The following is a 21,018-nucleotide window of genomic DNA, read 5'->3' as shown; positions in this document are numbered from 1 at the left end:
AAGATGGCAATCAAAGTGCTGCCAACACTCATGGACTAGACTCACACATGATCCATTACGAATGAAGTTGAAGACACCACTGCAGCTGTACTTATTGTTGATTAATATGGTGGTAACACCATATTTTACCACCATATTAATCAACCATAAGTACAGCTGCAGTGGTGTCTTCAACTTCATTCTCCCGAGTCAAGCTCCGTATGAAGACATCCAAGAAGAAGATTGCCTGATGAGTCCAGCTGGGATGAAACGTACGTCACAATGGAGCTATGCCGTTGCTGTGTCATATTCTATGTGCCATGCGCTACCTGATGTAGCAGCCTGCTATGTCGGATACCGCCAACCATGCATCGACTAGGCGCCAGGCGCGAACTGATGGTGGTGGTAAGAAGGAGAGCTCTGTGCCAGAACTTTGCAGCCTGGAGAGCATGTGTGGACAGGCGTGTATTTACCGCCATATTGCCAGGTGTGTCTTTACCACCATATTAATCAACCATGATCCATTACAGCGAGAATTTTTGGCTGTCTCGCCTGGCTCACTCAGCATAGGCTGGAGCTGGATATTTACTCTCTGATGCTCTGAGGTCCCTATGGTAGCACTTTGTCCTTTCCGAGTTTTCGTTCTCAAACTTGTTGAATGTTCCCTTTGTCAGCAACCTTTTGCGATTAATTTCCTTTGTATTGTTTTCAGAACACTGGAGAGTAATTCTCAGTCAGTTCGAGAGCAATGCATGGCTCAGCAAGGTCAAGTGTCGCAGCTGACTGCTGAAGCTGTCAACCTCCAGAATGTGAGTAAGATCTAGGCTGCCAAACCTGTCCATGGGCCCCATTCTGACCCACCTGTTGCTGTTGAATAATCTGCAGTCATCCTTAGTCAAAGTAGGCTGTTAGGGAGAGGAGGTTGATGTAGGAATTTAACTTGTGACATTTCTTCATTGTAATACGTTCTGTTGAGGCTTGAATACCTCCTATATGTTATGTGTGGATATGCCTGAAGACTACAAGACCGCTAACGTATCTTCTCGTTTACCTATGAATTTTGGAGAATCGTTAAGTTTGCTACACGTTAGCATGACTTGTGTTATGAATTTTGGACAATCGTTAAGTTTGCTACTCCGTAGCATGACATGTCTTATTATATGACTGTAGTGAACAGTCTGTAAATTGGCGGTCAACGCACATCAAACAATAGAGGTTTTGCATGGGTACAGAAAGTGAGTACTGGTGAACAGGTGGCTGCACATAGATCATAGACACCGCAGAAAACGGTACTACAGTCAACTTCGCTTATCACGACACTCGGCGGGGCATCAAAAAAGTGTCCTTATTCGCGAAGTGTCGTTATACCTGAAGTCTCATTATGTGTATTACAGTTGGATGGGACTTTGCTCTGGGCATGGAAATTCTGTCGTTATTCGCGAATTGTCGTTATATCCGCAGTTGTTATTAGCGAAGTTGACTGTATGTATTATGTGGTGAACAGGTGACAAAAACGCTTTGGAGTACCATGAAAAAGCTCTATATTATATACATGTACTGCTAGATTGCACCTGTTGACATATTGATGCCAACGAGTACGTGTTTGTTAGTGTTAACCATGCTCGAAGCGTAACACCTGCAGCCATCCCTTCAGAAGGTAGGGATGTATTGTTGTCTGTGCTGTTGTTGCAGGAGTTGCAAATGCTACGAGCAGAGCACTCTGCCATGCGTCTGGACCTCATGAACAGCGTGCCATTGGTTGACAAGGGCCGTCAGCTTCAACAGCAGGTATGGTGACTGACAGATACTGACATTGCTAAACAAAGCAGTTTTTGACTTTTTGTTTGTGCCGGTTGCTCTGCCCATTCATCCTGTGTCTGTTCTGTGTTCCTAGTCCTCTATCTCTACATGCATCTGCTTGCTCACTCGGGCTATGGCTATCTCTTTCTACGTGTATGTATCTACCTGTTTCAAGATAGCTCTCTTTCTCTCTCTCTCTCTCTCTCTCTCTCTCTCTCTCTCTCTTTCTCTGCTTGGCAGGTGAATGAGCTACGGCGAGAGCTAATCCATGTTACGATGAGAGCCCAGTCGCTGCAGGACCAGCAGTTTAACACCTACAACAAAGACATTCACATGGCAAGGCTGCAACAACAGCTGGACTTGGTCACTGGAGAGTTCAATGGTTAGTTCCCCCATTAGGTAGCACAGGTTTAGGGGTAAGTCCCAGCAGCTAGCACAGGTTTAGGGGTAAGTCCCGGCAGCTAGCACAGGTTTAGGGGTAAGTCCCGGCAGCTAGCACAGGTTTAGGGGTAAGTCCCGGCAGCTAGCACAGGTTTAGGGGTATTAAGGTCCCGGCAGCTAGCACAGGTTTAGGGGTAAGTCCCGGCAGCTAGCACAGGTTTAGGGGTAAGTCCCGGCAGCTAGCACAGGTTTAGGGGTAAGTCCCGGCAGCTAGCACAGGTTTAGGGGTAAGTCCCGGCAGCTAGCACAGGTTTAGGGGTAAGTCCCGGCAGCTAGCACAGGTTTAATGACTGTAACTGCGGGGTCGTGTGAGAACCGAGGTATGGGTGCACTAGTATCGCTCCATTCTGTTGAGGGTGGATTGGTTAACGGATTGTCATAGCCACCGGTTTAAAGTGGCTGACATGCTGTGGTTGCTCAGTGCACAGAAAGTGTATTATATCACAGTCTGAGCCATTCCGTAAATGATCTCTGCTGCTTCACACTACTGTCTTGAAATCGTCCTCTCCGTGGTGGTAGTGGACCTGATTCACCTTCGGTCTGCATGTTCTCAAGACCATGCATGTATTTACCGCCATATTGCCAGGTGTGTCTTTACCACCATATTAATCAACCATGATCCATTACTTGAAATTGTCCTCTCCGTGGTGGTAGTGGACCTGATTCACCTTCGGTCTGCATGTTCTCAAGACCATGCATAATTTCTATGTGTGTTCGCATGAATGCATGTATGTGTACGTGCGTGTGTACATGCGCATGGGCGTGTTTCCTTGTGTAGCTTCTAAGGAGGGAAGCCTGTGGCTGACCAATCAACGCGATGCATTTCACCGAAAGATAGCTGACATGGAGAAGGAGCTTGCGCAGAAGGTGAGAGTTTTTTGGAATTTTCCAGAAGCTTTTCGACCAGTTCTCATCGGAGGACATGTGGGAATGAAGCTAGCAGTCCAATTCACACGGCATAGGAGAGTGCAGTGATGGTTTACTTCCAGCTCGATGTATCTTATACCTTTACCTGCACACACTCTCGTGAACACACCATACACTTGCACTCACATCGTCTTTCTTTTAAATTTCTTGCCTTCTCCTTCCTTCTCACTCTTGCTTCCTGACAGGATGTTGCTATTGACCAGATGAAGGCAACACTGCTGCGGCAACAACGGACCGCTGAGGGCAAGGAAAGAGTGAGTTTGGTCAAATCACTGTGCTAGCTATTGTGCACGCTGCTGCTGGCTTAGTACTGACACAGATGTACAGTGTTGCTTAGTGAAATACAATCGAGAGGAGTCAATGCCTCGCCGGGTGCTCTGCAGCCTCATACCTGTGAACATTGGGGTTTTGCACTGGTGCCGGGTGCAAACTTGACTCACACGATCGGATTTGTTGGGCAGCGCTGGACACGTGGATACTCACGAGTCGCAACTTCGACTTCGTATAAAGAAGTAAAGCGCAACTCCTTCGTAGCCTTCTCAGAGCAAATTACAGTGCATACACACACACACACACACACACCTCAGACCTCAGACATGCCCATCGCGGGAGCGATGATAGCGAACAGCTATGTTAGACATAGCAACTTGTGCCGGGATTACACCATTCAACAGCTTGCAAGGCTGATGAATTGACTGCCACTATTTTTAGCCTGGTATCCACCACACAGCTGTTTGAAGTGACTTTTTCTGGCCAGTGAATCCCTATTTTTCATTTTTCCATTTTTTCTTCTTCTTTTTCTTTTTCTACACACACACCACACCACATACTCCGGCATACACTGGCTGTTGGTAACCACCCAGGAGAATGAAAGAAAAGTCAGGAAGAGTCTGAGAAAGAGAAGAAAGACGTGTGTGACCATAATCGTCGGGAATCGAACCCGCAACCTATCGATTGGAAATCGCTGCACATACCACTGCACCATATGGGACACACACACACACACACACACACACACACACACACACACACACACACACACGTGTACACACAGAGAGCGGATTGCAAAAGCTTGTGCAGCCACGGACAGAGTGTGGGTGTGCGCTGTAAATTTGAATCCACTGCCTATTTCTGTGCAGATTGCTGAAGAAGCAATACAGTCGCTGACGAAAACCAACGAACGGCTTGACCAGCAAATCTACATTCTGGACGGTCGCCTTCGACTTCACCAGCGTCAGCTCATCACTGTGGATGTCTGCAAGACTGCGGACATGTCAGCGGCAATGGAGATGACAAGCGAGAGTGAGGACGCAGCCTGAGCACCACCGTTCTCAGTAAACCCGACGATGCACGCCGGCGGAGCGCTGAGAGCGGCCTAGGCAATGTTAGCAGAACTCCGTTACTTGGTACATACACCCTGTTTCCTCTAACCATGCCGTGTGCAGGTACACGGACGGTGACAAGCACTGTCAATCCAGCAATGTAGAGCAGTGTAGAACAATGTAGAGCAGTGTAGAGCAATGCAGGGTGCGGTATGTTCACTATGCTGCTGAAGGCTATTTTTTACGCTTTCATTCGCTGCACATTGCGCATAACTGCTTATATACCTTGCTGCGACAACACACGCGTGCATGCATAAACACACACACACACGCGCACGCACCCACACACGCAAGCTGTTCCTTATTTTTATCGATTTTTGAATTTTTTTAAAGAGACGTAGAAGATCTTTGCTGGTCATGGTAACTAGTGTGTGACACTGAATAGAAAGGGAGAAAAAGTTTTGAGCTTTACCAATTCTGTTTTAGGTGTGTGCGTAGGGGGGGGGGGGGGGGGGCGCTCGGACGTTTAGGGAGCAGCCCGCAAGTCATAAATCCTGGTATAGCGGATCTAACGATTCAAGGTATCAAAATAACTGCACTGGTCTAACTGGAAACATTCTCTTTCCGATCCTGGAACTAGATCGGGTCAAAACTAGGTCCAAATATTGGAGACTGGGAGACTTGATGTTAGTATAAATTAGAATAATAAAAAATAATTTTAATATCTCTTTTTCTTTTAGTGATTGGTGTAGCCCAGAGACCGTTTGGAGAGTGTTGTGAAGATGTATAGAATAGTATCTTTAAAAAAAGGAACTTTTTAATTCACTCCGGGGAAATCTTTATGTAATTGAAACTTGCTAGTGTATGTTTTAGTGCATGTTTATCAAGAGAGGATTTGCCCTGATTGTATAGCTACACACACACACACACACACACACACACACACACACACACACACACACACACACACACACACACACACACACACACACACACACACACACACTTGACAAAAATCACGAAAAGGCGTACAGGCCGCATTCGCTGAAAAAATAGCCTAGAAACGTTTCACCACCCTCCTGCTTCCTTTCCGGACAACGGACTCTCATCAGCCTTCATCAGTGTTCTAGAGAAGTGAAATGAAAAATGGAGCCAACACTCTACTCGATTCTATTGCATCAAATCTCCAGCCAATAGCTGCATTGGTCACTGATAAAATGCGTGGTGTGGGAACATGTTCACCTGTTCTTCTGGGCATGCAGTGTTGACTAACACTGTGTGTTTAGAGTTGCTCCAGCATAATCACAGCTGGATCAGGCTTTACAACCATCGACATCATCCACTTTGGCTGGTCCTGGTCAGGAGCTGGCAGGAGACGGAACTTTGCGAGAATCATACTCAACACGGTCTTCATCTCGTCCATGGCGAAGTGCTTGCCGATGCATGCGCGGGTACCGCAGCTGAACGGGATGAAGGCGTATGGGCTTTGCCGACCCTTGTTCGTCGAGAATCGGTCCGGGTTGAACTTGTGCGGATCAGTCCAGATCTCTTCGTTGTGATGAACACCGATGATGCTTAGTTGGAATGCAGTATCGGCAAAGAATGAGTTTCCGTCGACTGTGGTTTCTTTACCCAACACCCGAAGGACGAAAGGAACAATCGATGCAACACGAAGCGTCTCCTGTATCGTGTATGTCACATACTCCAGCTCAGCAAGGTGCTCATGGGCAAAGTTCTCCATACCACCGCACCTCTCCAGGACATCCTGCACCTCCCGCCGACACCGCTCCTGGACATCTTGGTGCTGGCTCAGGTAGCACACGATCCACTGGAAAGTGGAGGACGTTGTGTCATGGCCGGCGAAGAGAAAGGTCTCGACGTGCTCTCGGATGTCCGTGTCGGAGAGTCCGATGCCATCCTCGTCTCTCGCCGTCAGCATGATGTCGAGCATGTCCCGATGGCGATGACCGCCCTGGTCGTCATCTGCGGCATCGGTCTGCAGGAGAGCACGTCGCTCACGAATCAATTCCTCACTGAACGCATGCGTCTCTGAGAGGAGTTTTTGGAAACGTCTGCCGGTCGGCGAGTTGAGGAAAACGATGTCCGGGTAGAACCACGGCTGTCGGAAGCGGTTCATAATAATGTCCGTAATCTCTTGCAGTGCTGCACTGTAGCGAATTGTGGGCGAGTTCGGGTCACCGTCCGCTTGGCAGTTTGTCACTGCACCCATTGCACACTGTAGAATGATATCGAATGTCAACAGTTGGAAATGCCGCGACACGTCCAGCCTCCTCCCGACCTGCCCTTCCCACAACCCCAGCAAGGTACTCGCTGCATCCTTGAATGCGCCAACGTACTCCCGTCGCATATCAGGAGTGAAAACGCCGGACAACATTCGATGGTCACGCTCCCAGCGCTTTCCCTTACTGTAAATTAGATTGTTTCCCAGCCAAATTCGAATAAACCTGGCTATGAACTCACTCTTTCCGGGACTGGTCCGCATTACTTCACTGATCGTGTCCGGATGACTGAGGGCAACGAACATGTATGCCGGTCCCATTTGCTGCAAGAACATTCGAGGCAGTTTGCGAGAAAACTCAATGAAGGTTTCTCTGGATGAGGGCAGTTGGTCTTCGGCTAATGCATGTCCACGCAGCCAATGGGGCTTGCTCGGCATTCGCACGCGCTGCATCAAGTAGCGACGGTGCATCCACCATGTTGCGAGGACATGAAGTACCTTCGCGACCAGCAATGAGAAAACGGCAATGGCCACTATCCTCAGAATGGTCGTAAACAACATTTTGAACGAAGCGGTGCCCACGACAGGTCTGCTGCTCCAAGAACTAGATGATGGTAATCCTAGGACTAATAGGGTGGATGGTCGCAAGCTCTCAAAGACAACGAGACTCGAGAGATAAGCTAGAACTAAGTAGAACTACCACACCCCTGCAAGTATTCTGGATGTGATTCAACTGTCGCTATGTGCCTACTTGTAGTACAGATCTCTATCATGTCAGTCTGTCTACGTGTAGTCTCGATCTACCGCCCGTCAGTCCCACAGGACAGTCACGGAGTCATATCAGAGTCAGGGCAGCTATAACCTTACAAGAGCAAGGATGTCCAGCTTGAGAAGTAGGTTTTACATGATTATACAACAACATATTCCAAATCATGATAATTGTCCGGATTTGAGAAACTCGCGTTCCGAACTACATGTACATGACATGTTCTTAGGGACCATCGCAAAAGTTCGCAGAAGCCCCCGAAACGAAGACCGTTAGTTTCGGGCCTGACCCCCCCCCCCCCCCCCCCCCTCCCCCCTCAAACGAAACGACAGTCACAATATGGGCTTCACTATTTCACTTGGATGCTCACACATAATAATTATTATAATAAATAATACTACACAAGCATTGTTGTATCAGTGTGTAACAATGTACAGCACTTTATAAATGCAACGATGATATCACCTTGCAGTGGGTGATCTAAGAACGAGAACAGCTAGAGCTATGCAGTTGTATCCTTTGAGCATGCTAATCTATATTAATTATCAGCTCCTACATGTCGTCAATACTTTTTTGAATTGAAGCCCGGTTTGCGATTTTCGACACCGACTCCCTCCCCCCCCCCCCCCCCCCCAAACGTATTCTCTTCGTTTCAGGCCAGGGGCTTCTGCGAACTTAAAGGGGAAGTATACCCTAAAATCAAATTTTCACCAGTTGTAGTCTTCGGGGTGCTGAGTCGAATGGTCTTGATCCGAGGAAGCTGAGACGCTCCCTTCCTACTTGAATCCCAATCGAACTCGCGCACTTCCACCGAAACTGGGTGACTGCGCCCTACTAGATGAGGATTTGTATGCAAAATGTCACTAAAAGCGCCATTTCGTTCTTATAAAAGCACGGACGACCGCGATTGGCCCATATGTTGTAGTCTTTTGGACGCTGAGTCGACTGGTTTTGGTCCGAAAAGGCTGCGATGCAGCGTTCCTCCTTTATTCCCAATCGAACATGGTTGAACAAGCGGTCACGTGCTCCTGCGTACACCAGTCACCTGGTCACCGTGCCTGCAGGGTACAACTTACTAGCCTGTTTGACCTTTTTTGGGTGCACTCCTGTCACTCGAGTTGAACCTTGGTGTGAAAGTTGTCGCCTGCTGGCGCGGTGTCCAGGTGATTTGGGCACCCAGGACCACGTGACCGCTTGTTCAACCATGTTCGATTGGGAATAAAGGAGGAACGCTGCATCGCAGCCTTTTCGGACCAAAACCAGTCGACTCAGCGTCCAAAAGACTACAACATATGGGCCAATCGCGGTCATCCGTGCTTTTATAAGAACGAAATGGCGCTTTTAGTGACATTTTGCATACAAATCCCCATCTAGTAGGGCGCAGTCACCCAGTTTCGGTGGAAGTGCGCGAGTTCGATTGGGATTCAAGTAGGAAGGGAGCGTCGCAGCTTCCTCGGACCAAGACCATTCGACTCAGCACCCCGAAGACTACAACTGGTGAAAATTTGATTTTAGGGTATACTTCCCCTTTAAAAGTCTTTTGCGATGGCCCCCTAAGGAGTATTGGTGCTGCGACGTGTGGATTCTAGATCTACAGCAAGCTCCATCACGTCAGTCCATGTACTACTACTACAGTCATGAATAGTCCGTATGCGCCACTCTTCTGCCGTGGACGAAGCCGAAGCCAAGGAGCCGGAGTGTCAACACTCGACAACGCTCAACAACAGAGTCTGTGCAGTGAAACATTATGCCGCATCAGGACAGAGTTACTTCAGAAGCGCCGCACCCGTACTCTACGAACTATTAAAGGGAAACTGAACGCCAAAAATAAGTATGGCTTATCCGAAGGAGAATTGGGCACTGATTCCGATGAGCTATGTCTCGAGCCGATCAGAGAAGAGGAACCGTGTCAAATTTCATAAATAACACCTTCCATATTTGGAAATTGGGCTTGATGACGTGCGTACTGCTTAGCTGTCACCATGCTGTGCATGCTCAGCAGTGTAATTGAATGGAAGAAAACAATTACTTTGGTGTTTTGCAGCTCTGGTTCGTTCCCTGACGGTAACCAAATCTAGATGTAGGAATCTGTTGAGCAGGAGAGTGACACATGTCTTCCCGAGGGCTGTCCAGGCTGCAGTGGTGATGAAGAAGACACGATCATCACCCCGAGATCCATTGTAGCGAATTGGAAAACTCATGGTGAATTTGCTTCCACTCCAAGGCAATGTCGAGGTATGAAGGATGCTTGTACTGCCTTCCAAAGTGAAGAGGAGATGAACATGACTTTGCATAGCTGTTGTTCTATGCCAACTTACCTACTCTTGCTGGTACCGTAGTGGCATATTGCAAATTTCGTGGACGAACAACTCTAGTCACTATTGGCTAGTGAGCAACACTAACAGGTGAGAATTTTCAATTTGACAAACATTGTTTTTTGGTTTGAGAACTGACAGTGGCAGTCATTAGACTCAGTAGGTGTCTCTCTGCTGCTTCTTTCCCTTCGTCGGTAGGGTTGTGCTTGAAGTAAAAATAAATAGAAAATGTGGAACAAAAATCTGATCATGTAATTCGAATTTCAACTTCAAAGTATGTGTACATCAAATCACAAAAAAATTCAAGGTGGTGCTGTGCATTGAAAAAGACTGGGAGCTGGTAGCAATGGAAAGGGTAGAAACGAAACCAGTAATGTAGAGTATTCATAAGGTAGAGGGAGATGAAAACGGGAGAAGAGTAGTGAGCATTTCAGTTCGAAGTAGTGTCAATAGACAGCATCGTGTTGCATACGTTGTGAATATTGTGTGAATCTAATAATTGGCGGAGGGTGGTGATTAGGCAGAGTATTGTTACAATACAAGGTACTTTGTGAGCAGATAGCAATCAATATCACAGCATGGTTTAAACAGGAACTTGCTCATAAATGTCACGAAATTGATAATCCAAAATTGTAATATTATCCCCTCAGTAGTATTATGGTGTTCTCCTGTGTTTACATGCAGAGCCTTGACGTTGCTGGACGAGCGACAATATAAATTACATAAACATGTAGCTCATGATGTGGGATGACTGCCGTATCGCATTGCCAACGCAAACCCATCCTGTGTCAGTGCAGCCATCCAGCAACTCCCCGGACCAGATGCCGCTGCAGCTGAACACCATGCCGATGGAAAGCCAGGAGTTGATAGCGAAGCATTCTGGTCTGCACAGTACAAGGCAAAGAACAATTATGAAATTATAACGCATTGTAATCCTTCCCACACTTCTTTGTAAAAACAAACAAACAGTGCCATTATCACAACACTTGATCAAGCATCTTGATGGAGGTATTTTCCATTGTGCTGGCCCAGCATCTGCACCAGGAAGACCATGTACACTTACACGTATCTTGTGTGTGTGTGTTCGTGCGTGTGTGTTTGTGTATCCGTCTGTGCACACGTGCCTGTGGGGGGGGGGGTACACGCACATGTGTATCAGTGTCTGCTCCAGAGCCGGGTAATCGACCCGGTTGGGCGGCACTTGGACCCGGTTGAAAATATAGTACCGGGCCATCTGTGACCCAATTGCTACACTACACGTTCGAACTTTGAAAGGACTGACTACATGGCTTGTATGTGTGACAGATCATGCAGAGGCGCTCGTCGAATACATGTGTACCCGGCTGCGACCCGATTGAAAAGGTTGCGCCAGGTACACGTGTACCCGGCTGTACTACAATCCTAGAGCAGACACTGGTGTATGGGTAAGAGTGTGTGTGTGTGGGGGGGGGGGGGGGGGGGTACACGCACACGTGCATGGATGTGTGCGCTGTATGCGTGTGTCTGTGGGATGGGGTGGGGGTGCACGCACATGTGTACATGTGTGTGCGCAATACAGCATGTGTGTATGTGTTCATTGAACACTGGGTGTTCTCCTGATTCCATAAACTTTGTGATCATTGTGATTTCATGTGCTTTGAAATTGAAATTCGCAATACATGTACTGATGCTTGATTAGATTTATGTTCTATTTATTTTATTTTACTTCAAGCACTTGTACTATTCAAGCACAACCCTACCAATGAAGGGAAAGAAGCAGCAAAGACACCTACTGAGTCAAATGACTGCCACTGTCAGTTCTCAAACAAAAACAATGTTTGTCAAATTGAAAAATCTCACCTGTTAGTGTTGCTCACTAGCCACTAGTGACTAGAGTTGTTCGTCCACGAAATTTGCAATATGCCACTACGGTACCAGCAAGAGTAGGTAAGTTGGCGTAGAACAACAGCTATGCAAAGCCATGTTCATCTCCTCTTCACTTTGGAAGGCATTACAAGCACCCTTCATACCTCGACATTGCCTTGGAGTGGAAGCAAATTCACCATGAGTTTTCCAATTCGCTACAATGGATCTCGGGGTGATGATCGTGTCTTCTTCATCACCACTGCAGCCTGGACAGCCCTCGGGAAGACATGTGTCACTCTCCTGCTCAACAGATTCCTACATCTAGATTTGGTTACCGTCAGGGAACGAACCAGAGCTGCAAAACACCAAAGTAATTGTTTTCTTCCATTCAATTACACTGCTGAGCATGCACAGCATGGTGACAGCTAAGCAGTACGCACGTCATCAAGCCCAATTTCCAAATATGGAAGGTGTTATTTATGAAATTTGACACGGTTCCTCTTCTCTGATCGGCTCGAGACATAGCTCATCGGAATCAGTGCCCAATTCTCCTTCGGATAAGCCATACTTATTTTTGGCGTTCAGTTTCCCTTTAACTGTTACTTATTGTGACGGTTCAAGTCGGACTTTTCTTGTCGATACAGTAAGTATGGTAAAAGTGCAGCCTAACTAGTAACTACTGACGTCAGTCTGTAGAGTGTAGAGTAGTACTAGTAATCATGGTACATTCTGTAGACTAGTAGATCTACACGTAGTATTTGCGCAAGGAGGGGGCTAATCTTCTCGCAGAAAAGGGGGAAAAGGGGAGAAAAAGGGGGAAAAAGAGGGGGAAAAGAAGAGCGGGAAATTGAAAAAGAGGGGGTAAAGAATGGCGGGAAAAGGAAAAAGAGGGGGAAAAGGATGGCGGGAAGCATCCACCGTTTGAATGTGCATACATCTAAAGTGAGGCTATTTCCAGGCTGTGCACAAGCCGGTACACGTCCACCACGGCCTCTCGCAGCCTCCTCCTCTTCCTCCCCCCCCCCCCCCCATCACACACAATGTGCCGATTATCCTAATGTCAACTATCCAAATGATTAATTATCCAAAATAATTGCTTGAGGGGTAGAAGATGAGTTTCAAAGTTAGTGATTTTCGTCGCTCGGGGCACCATTGAAGCGATTCACAAGATGTATTAAAACAGGTTTGAGTCAAAATGTGTAATAATAGTGTCATTAATTTAGAGGAGCATGAGTGCACCTAGTTCCTGTTTCACTGCTGAAGAGAACGAAAATGATGAAAACATGCTGGAATATGCATGATTTAGATAGATGTGTGACTGCTCTTTTATCCGAACATTCTTCTCATCTGAACCCTCTGGAGACAGCCCGCGTCCCGAGGGGTGGGGATAATTGGCACTCTCCTGTACATCAAATTCTATTCTTAAATTATATACATATTGTAGAGCTCTTTCTGCTGCCGGGAATGAGAAAACACATCCCAGGTAAGGATACGCCCCTCAAGGAAACACAGCTGGTGGATTCCAACAGTCAGGGGCGTTGCACACGGTACGGTCACTACGGTATTGACCGTACCACTTTTTGCCCCAGATACCCGTGAGTCAACAAAATACACTGATCTGGGATCTAAAATTCAAAAAATTTCGGCTCAGCCACCACTCCCCCACGAGTCAATTGTACTTCAGATGGCTGACCGTACCACACTAAAATACCTTCCGACGCCCCTGACAGTAGTATGAAACACATACACAATCAATTAGAAATACTTTGGAGAATAAACCTTTGTTGGTGAAACAAAGTTGGGCGAGAGTATGATGTTCAAGTAAAACGATACTAAAGTGCCGTAACGTGAAGAAAGGAACGTAGTGCACAAGTTAATGAAGATAAATTCACATGCAGAACACAATATGCCCAGATGTGGAAATTTAAGTCAAGATTAGCAGAATATACACACATGCAAACACACACACACACAAGCGTGTGCACACAGACGCAAACACACACACACATATGCACACATATGCACACATATGCACACATATGCACACATACGCACGCGCACGCACACGCACGCACGCACGCACGCGCGCGCGCGCACGCACACACACACACACACACACACACACACACTGTTGGCTGCTATAATGCGATGGCAGCCTAGACAGAGGAAACAAAGTTTACACAAGCAAATTCCTATTCTTTTTCTTTCTTTGTCTTCTTCTTCTTCCTCATATTCAATTCAAGGCAGGCTCTTCTATTTTTTTTGCTTCGGCCAACCTCGTTTTGGGATCTGACCCAATTTATTGGGGCAGTACAGGTACCCTGAACCTGAGAGTGTCCTTCTGATGTCATCGCTCTCCTACATTTTCTGCACGTCTATATTATTCTTTCTACGAGGACAGCAGAAGGACAGAAACAAAGACATCCACACCATTTTTAAGACTGCATCTTCCAAAGAACACATCAAAAAGCAAATTCTACACGCCAAGCATCGGTTCACGCCGTAACAAATCTCCACGCCATGAAAAATTCGATCGAATGCCTGGTGGGAGATGCTTTTTAAAAGGCTTGCATACATTTTTCACAAAATACATTGTTGTGGCTGCCACCGGATTCGTACAAGAATATGTCAACTTCTAATCAAGGACTGTAATGAGTTCTGCCTTACGTATTAGAGGGGAAGTCTGCTGAATTTTTCAATTTCAGGACCCGTAGAGTTTGGGGCGCTGAGTCGAATGTTCTTTTCCGAGGAGGCTGCGGTCCATGGTTCGTCAGATACGCCCAATCGAAAATGAGCGAAAGCGAGCACGCAGTCTACCTGATCCAGGTGATAAGGTCACAGTGTGCAGCCAGGTAGCCACACCATCTATTTGTGTGCAAAATGGCCAATATTCGAAACGCGTTCGATTTGAGAACCATCTGTCGCAGCTTCTTCGGACCAAGAGCATTCGACTCACTGTTACAAGCCCTACGTACCCTGTGATTTTCAGCTCGGCAAAATTTGAGGATACCCCGTTTTTAGCCGTTTCCGAGTTGGACTTTTTACATCCGCTGGCTTCTGCGTGCATGCCATAGTCAACAAACATACGGAACACTACACTACAGTACTGCCGCGCACCGAAGAACGGGGTCAGGGTTCTAGCCTAGCCCGTTCTTATTTTGGCGAACACAGCAGTTTCGTTCATATTCGATGGTACAGTCTTACATGTACATTTAAGCAGAGTTATACGTCTGAGTGTACATCATATTCATATTGTACATTACGTTTCTACTTAGACCGTTCTTAAAAAATAGCGAAATCATAGCCTGGCCGTTCATCGGCGGTCCGTTCATCGGCGCCCGGCAGTACTGTAGTAGTAGTAGTACATGACTACACCCGCACTGCTGTGCTAGCGCTACGCGAGTCGTGTGGTAGATCTAAATGTACAAGAGACTAGTCAATACACGGACGTGTCATGTACTGCACCCGGTATGTAGTTAGAGAAGGTGTGCTCCTCCGGGCCGGTGATTGTGCTTTGAGAAAGAAATATTTTAGTTTTCCGCTTGGAATAGTCCAGCCTCATTTATGCTACAACGATGAGTCCACAACCGTGACAAGCGACAAAACCGCGAACAGCTCCCGGACCTAAAACGTTCAGATCCCGAAGTGTTGTGATCCTTGAATCGAAGAGTCGTGTCCGTGGTTCCAAGAACCTGCATTGTATATCCAATCGAGCAGCGTCCGAGCTATGTTTGCACCAAAAATCGTGAAATTTTCCACTGTATCATGGAAATGCCACACCCTACAGTCCCGCTGTTACCATATTTTACCGGTATAAGTCGACTTATTGAATTGAATTCAGTGCAAACAGGAATTTCGGATAATTGACCGTTTGGACAGTTGACATTCGGATAATCGGCATTCTACTGTAATCCTAGTGCATGCAATGAAACATACTTGACTGTTGGGAGTCTTGCTGCGTCAGTGCAAATTGGCAGTTAATGCTAGAAGCTGCAGTGAACAACATCGCAAATAGAAAATAAAGAAAAACAAATACAACTGAACTTTGATACTGGAAATTACAGATCTGCTGCCCGCATCCACATGTCCATATTCTACATGTGCGATTGATCCTGCAAGATCTTCACTGCCCGTCTAATTGAGGATGGCACCCCAAATAGAGCGGACCGCTTCTAAACCAATCAAAGACCCAGGTTGTTATACTCCAGCAACCGGGCAAAGACCTGTCACCCACCCATGACCCATCAGCCCATCTCCTTATGCTCACATTTTGGTGTAGTAGTTGAGCACCTGTCCTTCCTTCATCAAGTGGATATCCTAAGCATGTGACTTACCGCTGGTATATCTCTGCACATCCATCTTGACTGGTTGTCAAGTCCCTTTCCGGAGAGGTAGAGTGGATGGTAGGGTCAGTGCAGTCCTGGCCACGCCATGAGAAAGAAGACATTTTCCCATCAGGAGAAGGCCAACATCCTCCCTCTGGGTAGTGCCTTGATACCTGCAGTGCAGTGCAGTAACATTAAACTGCAATTGAAACTGTCTCCATGCCATTGTTAAGCCCAGTTCACACACATTCGACGGGGCGCAACGGGACGCGACATAAGGATCGACGGGAAACGCCGGGACGGTCACCCCGTCACGGACTGTGCCTTATGACTCGCACCATTCGCTGTTGAACATCGCAAAGACTGGAGCATGTCGTGTCGTACGAATTGTACAAGATTTTACAGCTCACCCCAGCCGTCACAGGCCCTTACGTCCCGTACCGTCAGCGTTGCGTCGAAAGAGAACTAGGCTTTAGAAAGATTACGTGTTGGTATGTGCTCCTAATTACACACAAATATACAAAAGGTATATAAAGAGAAAGCATGATCCACCCCATCATTGACACCAACAGCCCGGCACAAGAGCAGCAGCACCTGCATTCTATTAACCCAAAGTTCATCTGCGAATATACTCACAGAGTCGTCTCCTTTACTGTGCCCGACCTTGGAAGAAAACAACACAGCAACGTAGTGTTGGTTTCGGTGAGGGCTTCTACGTTCACATGAACACACAGAAAAGTACAATATATTTCCAAACAGACGCCAACTAGTATAACCAAACAGCAACGACAACACCACAAAGACCTAACAGTCTCTTGAGCACAAAGTGTCTGGGATAAAAAAAAGAGCAGAAGTTCACCATCGACACTGGTATTATAAAACTTTCTACAACTGCTGCAGAGGCAGCAGCAGGGTTCTAGTGCCCGGACCCAAAGCTCATCTGAGAATTTTCGCCATTGATACAAAGCAACGACCATGGTAGCAGCAGAGAGTAACAGCAGCAGCCGTTTGAGCAGCAGTATCAGCAGTCTCCAGCTTCAAGGGATTGACCTAGCAAATTTTACAGTAACATGAAAAGTGCAACTGCACTCTTTCCGGCACCAAATATGCCATGCTGTCCCCCGCTGCAAAATAGAGGACAACTCTCAACTGTCGCCAACACCTTGGCCAAGAGGGAGTCTTTCCTTCGACATTCGCCCCGGCCAAAGAAGGTCAAAACCCAAGTGGTGTAATAATGTATCTGCTTCTCCTATCGAGACACTGGCAAGGCTTGTATAGGCACGATAAATTGATAATACTGTATGCATATAACAAAGGCAAACGCACAAACTCACGTCCATGCACATGTGCACGGACGGTGTCGTTGGCGTACACACACACACACACACACACGCGCGCCCACGCCCACGCATGCACAGGACAAAGGCATGTGCAAAGGAGCATGCTCATAAAAGCACAGGACAGGCACACGACTGATCTACGGATGTATCACGACATTGAAGGGACGGAGCTTGCAGCAAGCCTTCACGCTCTGGAGATTCCTGAAATACATAAATACATGTCAGCAGTAAATAGTTGCAGCATAAACATTTCCACGGGGACTGTGCAGCTTCACTAACCTTAACTTCAGTCTCCCCAGAATGCAGCAATCAGACAACGGCTACGAAGAGGTGCAGGAAATTTGAACAACTGTTTCAAAAGCAGTCCTCCAAGCCTTCTGCACCAACAGGTGATTCAGTTCGTGCTCTTATACCATCCTGGCAGGTAGAGACATTTTCTAATAACACGAAGAGCACAATCATCAAGGTGGGCAAATCCTCAAGAGAGAGTGCACCCTAACTTACACTACAAATCATTTACTGGACACTACTGGACAGAGCGTCCAGTCCATTCAGTCCAGGGGAGAAGAGGCAAAGGCATAGGGCTCCTGAGAAGATGAAAGGGCAACACATTATCATTACTACATTAATTTTATTATTGGGGGCAGACGTCTTCTCTGTAAAATATGAGGACGAAAGGCACATCAGTACTCACATCCCTGCTCATATCACTGCTCATCCCTGTCCTCTACGAGGGCAATGCATTTAGGGCTGAAACAAGTATACAGATAACTCGCAAACCGATCGTTTTAAGAGCGCAATCGATAATCGTTAGGGTTCAAAGCGAATGCAAACGATTTTTTATGCATGCATACCAGTGGCAGTATTCTAGCCCTTGCACTCCATCCAATTGTGGATACGAGTGCAATCGTGTACTTTCAAGCGCAGTAATATTGATGCGTGGCTATGAAAGAGATCGGGAGTCAAGACGGTATCTTTTCGATTGATTCGTTGCGGAAGTTGGTGATAAGAGCTTCAAGCCAAAGGGTGACGACAAGCCTGATTCTTCGTTCTAGAAACAACAACATGAACTCCTCTAGTTCATATTGATAAAGCCTAGTTCAAATTCGACGGGACGCGGCGTAAGGATCGATGGGAAGCGACAGGACGGTCTGACGGCGTCCAATGTGAACACCAGGAACGGGAACGCAACCATACTACCGTACGGATCGGGAAGCGACGGGAAGTGTTGGATCAGTTCAACTTTTCATACCGTAGACGGGCATAGACGGAGACGCAAGCGTACAAAACGGCTGCATTTTGAGTGAGAACAGGAGGCGGCGTCGTGCGCCATCCACTCCCGATTCGTACTGGGAAATTTTTAGGATTTCGAACACTGCGCTTCCCATGATAACTCGCAGAATGGCTAACACGACTTGAGTTGAATTTTAGCAAGATAAGATCTCATGTCACTTATGGTATTTAGGGATAGTTTAGGAGAATGACAGATGAACTGTTTTATCATTTCCTAGGGCTACTATTCGAATGGCACAACTTTCAGGGCTACTTCTTTGTCTCCATGAAAAACTGGTATTGTGAATTTGATTTCGCTTCATTCAAGGAGAAATAATTGAAAAGAAGTCCCGAAAAACAAGAAATTAGGTCCGAAAGTCACCCCGTCACGGACTGTGCCTTATGACTCGCGCCGTTCGCTGGAGAACATCGCAACGACTGCAGCATGTCGTGTCGTACGAATCGTAAAAGATTTTACAGCTCACCCCAGCCGTCCCGACAGGCCCTTACGTCCTGTACCGTCAGTGTTACGTCGAATGTGAACTAGGCTTTAGACCAGTCAGATGTCTACAGGTGTCAACACAATTGCCTGAAATGTTTACAGAATACCAAACACTGAGCGGTAGCCTGGGTATATTTAGAGTGTTTGACTGGTGGCCACAGCTAATGTAGCAAAGGCATCATGGAATTTCTTCATAGTCTTGTGTTCGAGGTGCACGACTACAGCCGGAAAGAATCTATAATTATGAACCAACAATTATAATTGATCTCAATGTCTCAGTACTCATACTCCTTGTCAGTTTTGTGCTAGATTGTGCACGTCTGACTATTCGAAATCTGGTTTAGTTGGTGGACTCGATTGCATAACTTGTGCCCACATTTTTCTATGTTACAATGATATTCATCGCTAAAGAGATTGGTTGATCGCTTGGAGTTATTGAATGATCGTTTCAGCCCTAATTTATTTTCACCCTGGCCACAGCACTAGGCGAAATTCTCTGACACGGCCTTTACCTGCATCCACTGCTCTTTCGCATCACGACGAAGGACATGCAGGGGTTCTCTCTGAGCAGAGGAAAGTAGCCATCGCCACCACCACCATCACCATTCACCGACAATACTAGAGAGACTATTTTCCCCGTCGTGGGTACTTCCAATAAAGTAATTCCACTTACATAGGTACCGTCAGCGGCGCCACCATGTTCCCAACAGTGTATTCCTATCGTGGGTACTTCCACGGGCAATAAATTCGGCTCGTGCTGTCACGCGCAAGCCATCAAATTCCTATACCTCCCTTGCGCCAATTGCCTCTGCAAACAAAATTATTTCAATGATTGGATTAATTCAGTTCTTTTCGCTCGTGCACGTCACGCCGGGTGCACTGCGCGCGGCCCATCTCCGCCCGTACATTGTTCATCTTGTTTCATCTTGTTTCATTCGCGCCTATCTACGCCCGTACTTCGAGTTTCATTTGGTTTCATCTTGTTTCATCTTGTTTCATCTTTGTTTCATTTTGTTTCTTTTCGTTCATCTCGGCCCCATCTGCGCCGTACATTGGCGTTTCATCTCGTTTCATCTTGTTTCATCTCGTTTCATCTCGTTTCATCTTGTTTCATCTGTTTCATCTGGGGGAAGACGGGCCCCGTCAACTTCCACGGGGTCTTTGGCACGGGCCAGTAAACCAGAATCCGCTACCTCATGGGCACAGCCCGGCGTGGCGCGGCCCCCTGATTGCAAGACCGCTCGCTGGTAGCGGAGAAAATATCCTCCAGTTCAATGCCATGCTCGGCCGTAGCGACCCTTCGCGGCTGAGCCTCGCAGAACAATTCCAGCTGGCGTGCTCGTTCAGAACCAGACGAAAGGACGATGACTCGTTACTGAAAAGCTTAGAAAGTTCGTCCTTTGTCAGCAACGTCAAGTTGACAAAAATGTCTTTCAATGGGATTTTGGCATCGCTGGCAAGGCCACCGCTAATCTGAATACCAGCCTTCTCAACTGCCTTAGCCAGCAAATCACGGGCAGTTCGGACAGAAGCTGGCAACTTCTGCTCGCCGGACGCCATGGGTCACGGACAGGCTTGCGTCCAAGTTGCGAGGAGCACCAGGCAACAACGTCGTGCAAGGAGACGCTACAAGTATTTTTACTTTGCCTGCATGACAGATGATTGTACGAATCCTGGGTGGTCGGTGTTCGCGAGGAGGTGACGGTACGTGTTTTAGCTCAGAACTATCCTCGGACTTTGTAGATGTTGCGTTGTTTTTGATTGTACTACTGCTGCACCAGACTAAACATGTACATTATTCCCGTAGTGCTAGTGATGTCCATGGAGTCGTAATATTCCGACTCTCGGGTAGAGTCAGACAGTCAGTACTGACTGTCAGGGAGTTTTAGCAACTCGTGAATGACGAGCGCGCGCAAGTTATTATCCATTACTAATGGATATCGTT

At 47.0% G+C, this 21,018-nt stretch overlaps 3 protein-coding genes and 3 long non-coding RNA genes across 6 annotated transcripts; 2 read left to right on the top strand and 4 right to left on the bottom strand.

Moving 5' to 3' along the window:
* The window catches only part of LOC135827546 (uncharacterized), a 138,668-nt gene that overhangs the window by 42,454 nt on the left and 75,196 nt on the right, over positions 1-21,018 (bottom strand).
* LOC135827372 (uncharacterized) lies at positions 616-4,940 on the top strand (the record flags this gene model as incomplete). The annotated part of the gene is given in 6 exon segments (XM_065339878.1): positions 616-788; positions 1,672-1,767; positions 2,020-2,161; positions 2,999-3,087; positions 3,333-3,401; positions 4,287-4,940. Coding segments are annotated over 6 exon segments (633 nt in total). The 3' UTR covers positions 4,467-4,940.
* Positions 4,845-7,458, bottom strand: LOC135827371 (cytochrome P450 4F6-like). Its single transcript, XM_065339876.1, has one exon. It carries the CDS (start codon positions 7,267-7,269, stop codon positions 5,752-5,754), a length of 1,518 nt encoding a protein of 505 aa, XP_065195948.1. The 5' UTR covers positions 7,270-7,458; the 3' UTR covers positions 4,845-5,751.
* On the top strand, positions 9,352-10,857 carry LOC135827390 (uncharacterized). The gene is made up of 2 exons (XR_010555428.1): positions 9,352-9,879; positions 10,474-10,857. It is a non-coding gene; the product is annotated as an uncharacterized LOC135827390 (long non-coding RNA).
* On the bottom strand, positions 9,956-12,207 carry LOC135827391 (uncharacterized). The gene is made up of 2 exons (XR_010555429.1): positions 11,629-12,207; positions 9,956-10,673 (listed from the first exon to the last, which is right to left on the bottom strand). It is a non-coding gene; the product is annotated as an uncharacterized LOC135827391 (long non-coding RNA).
* LOC135827317 (uncharacterized) lies at positions 13,397-19,854 on the bottom strand. 2 transcript variants are annotated; one of them, XR_010555387.1, is made up of 6 exons: positions 19,586-19,854; positions 17,579-17,736; positions 16,596-16,671; positions 15,969-16,132; positions 15,571-15,624; positions 13,397-13,466 (listed from the first exon to the last, which is right to left on the bottom strand). It is a non-coding gene; the product is annotated as an uncharacterized LOC135827317 (long non-coding RNA). The 2 variants fall into 2 exon arrangements; XR_010555386.1 differs by having other exon boundaries at positions 13,397-14,023; positions 19,586-19,853.

This window comes from Sycon ciliatum, chromosome 11 (assembly GCF_964019385.1).
Source record: "Sycon ciliatum chromosome 11, ocSycCili1.1, whole genome shotgun sequence".
Taxonomy (NCBI): domain Eukaryota; kingdom Metazoa; phylum Porifera; class Calcarea; order Leucosolenida; family Sycettidae; genus Sycon; species Sycon ciliatum.
This window is presented reverse-complemented; position numbering and strand designations above follow the sequence as displayed.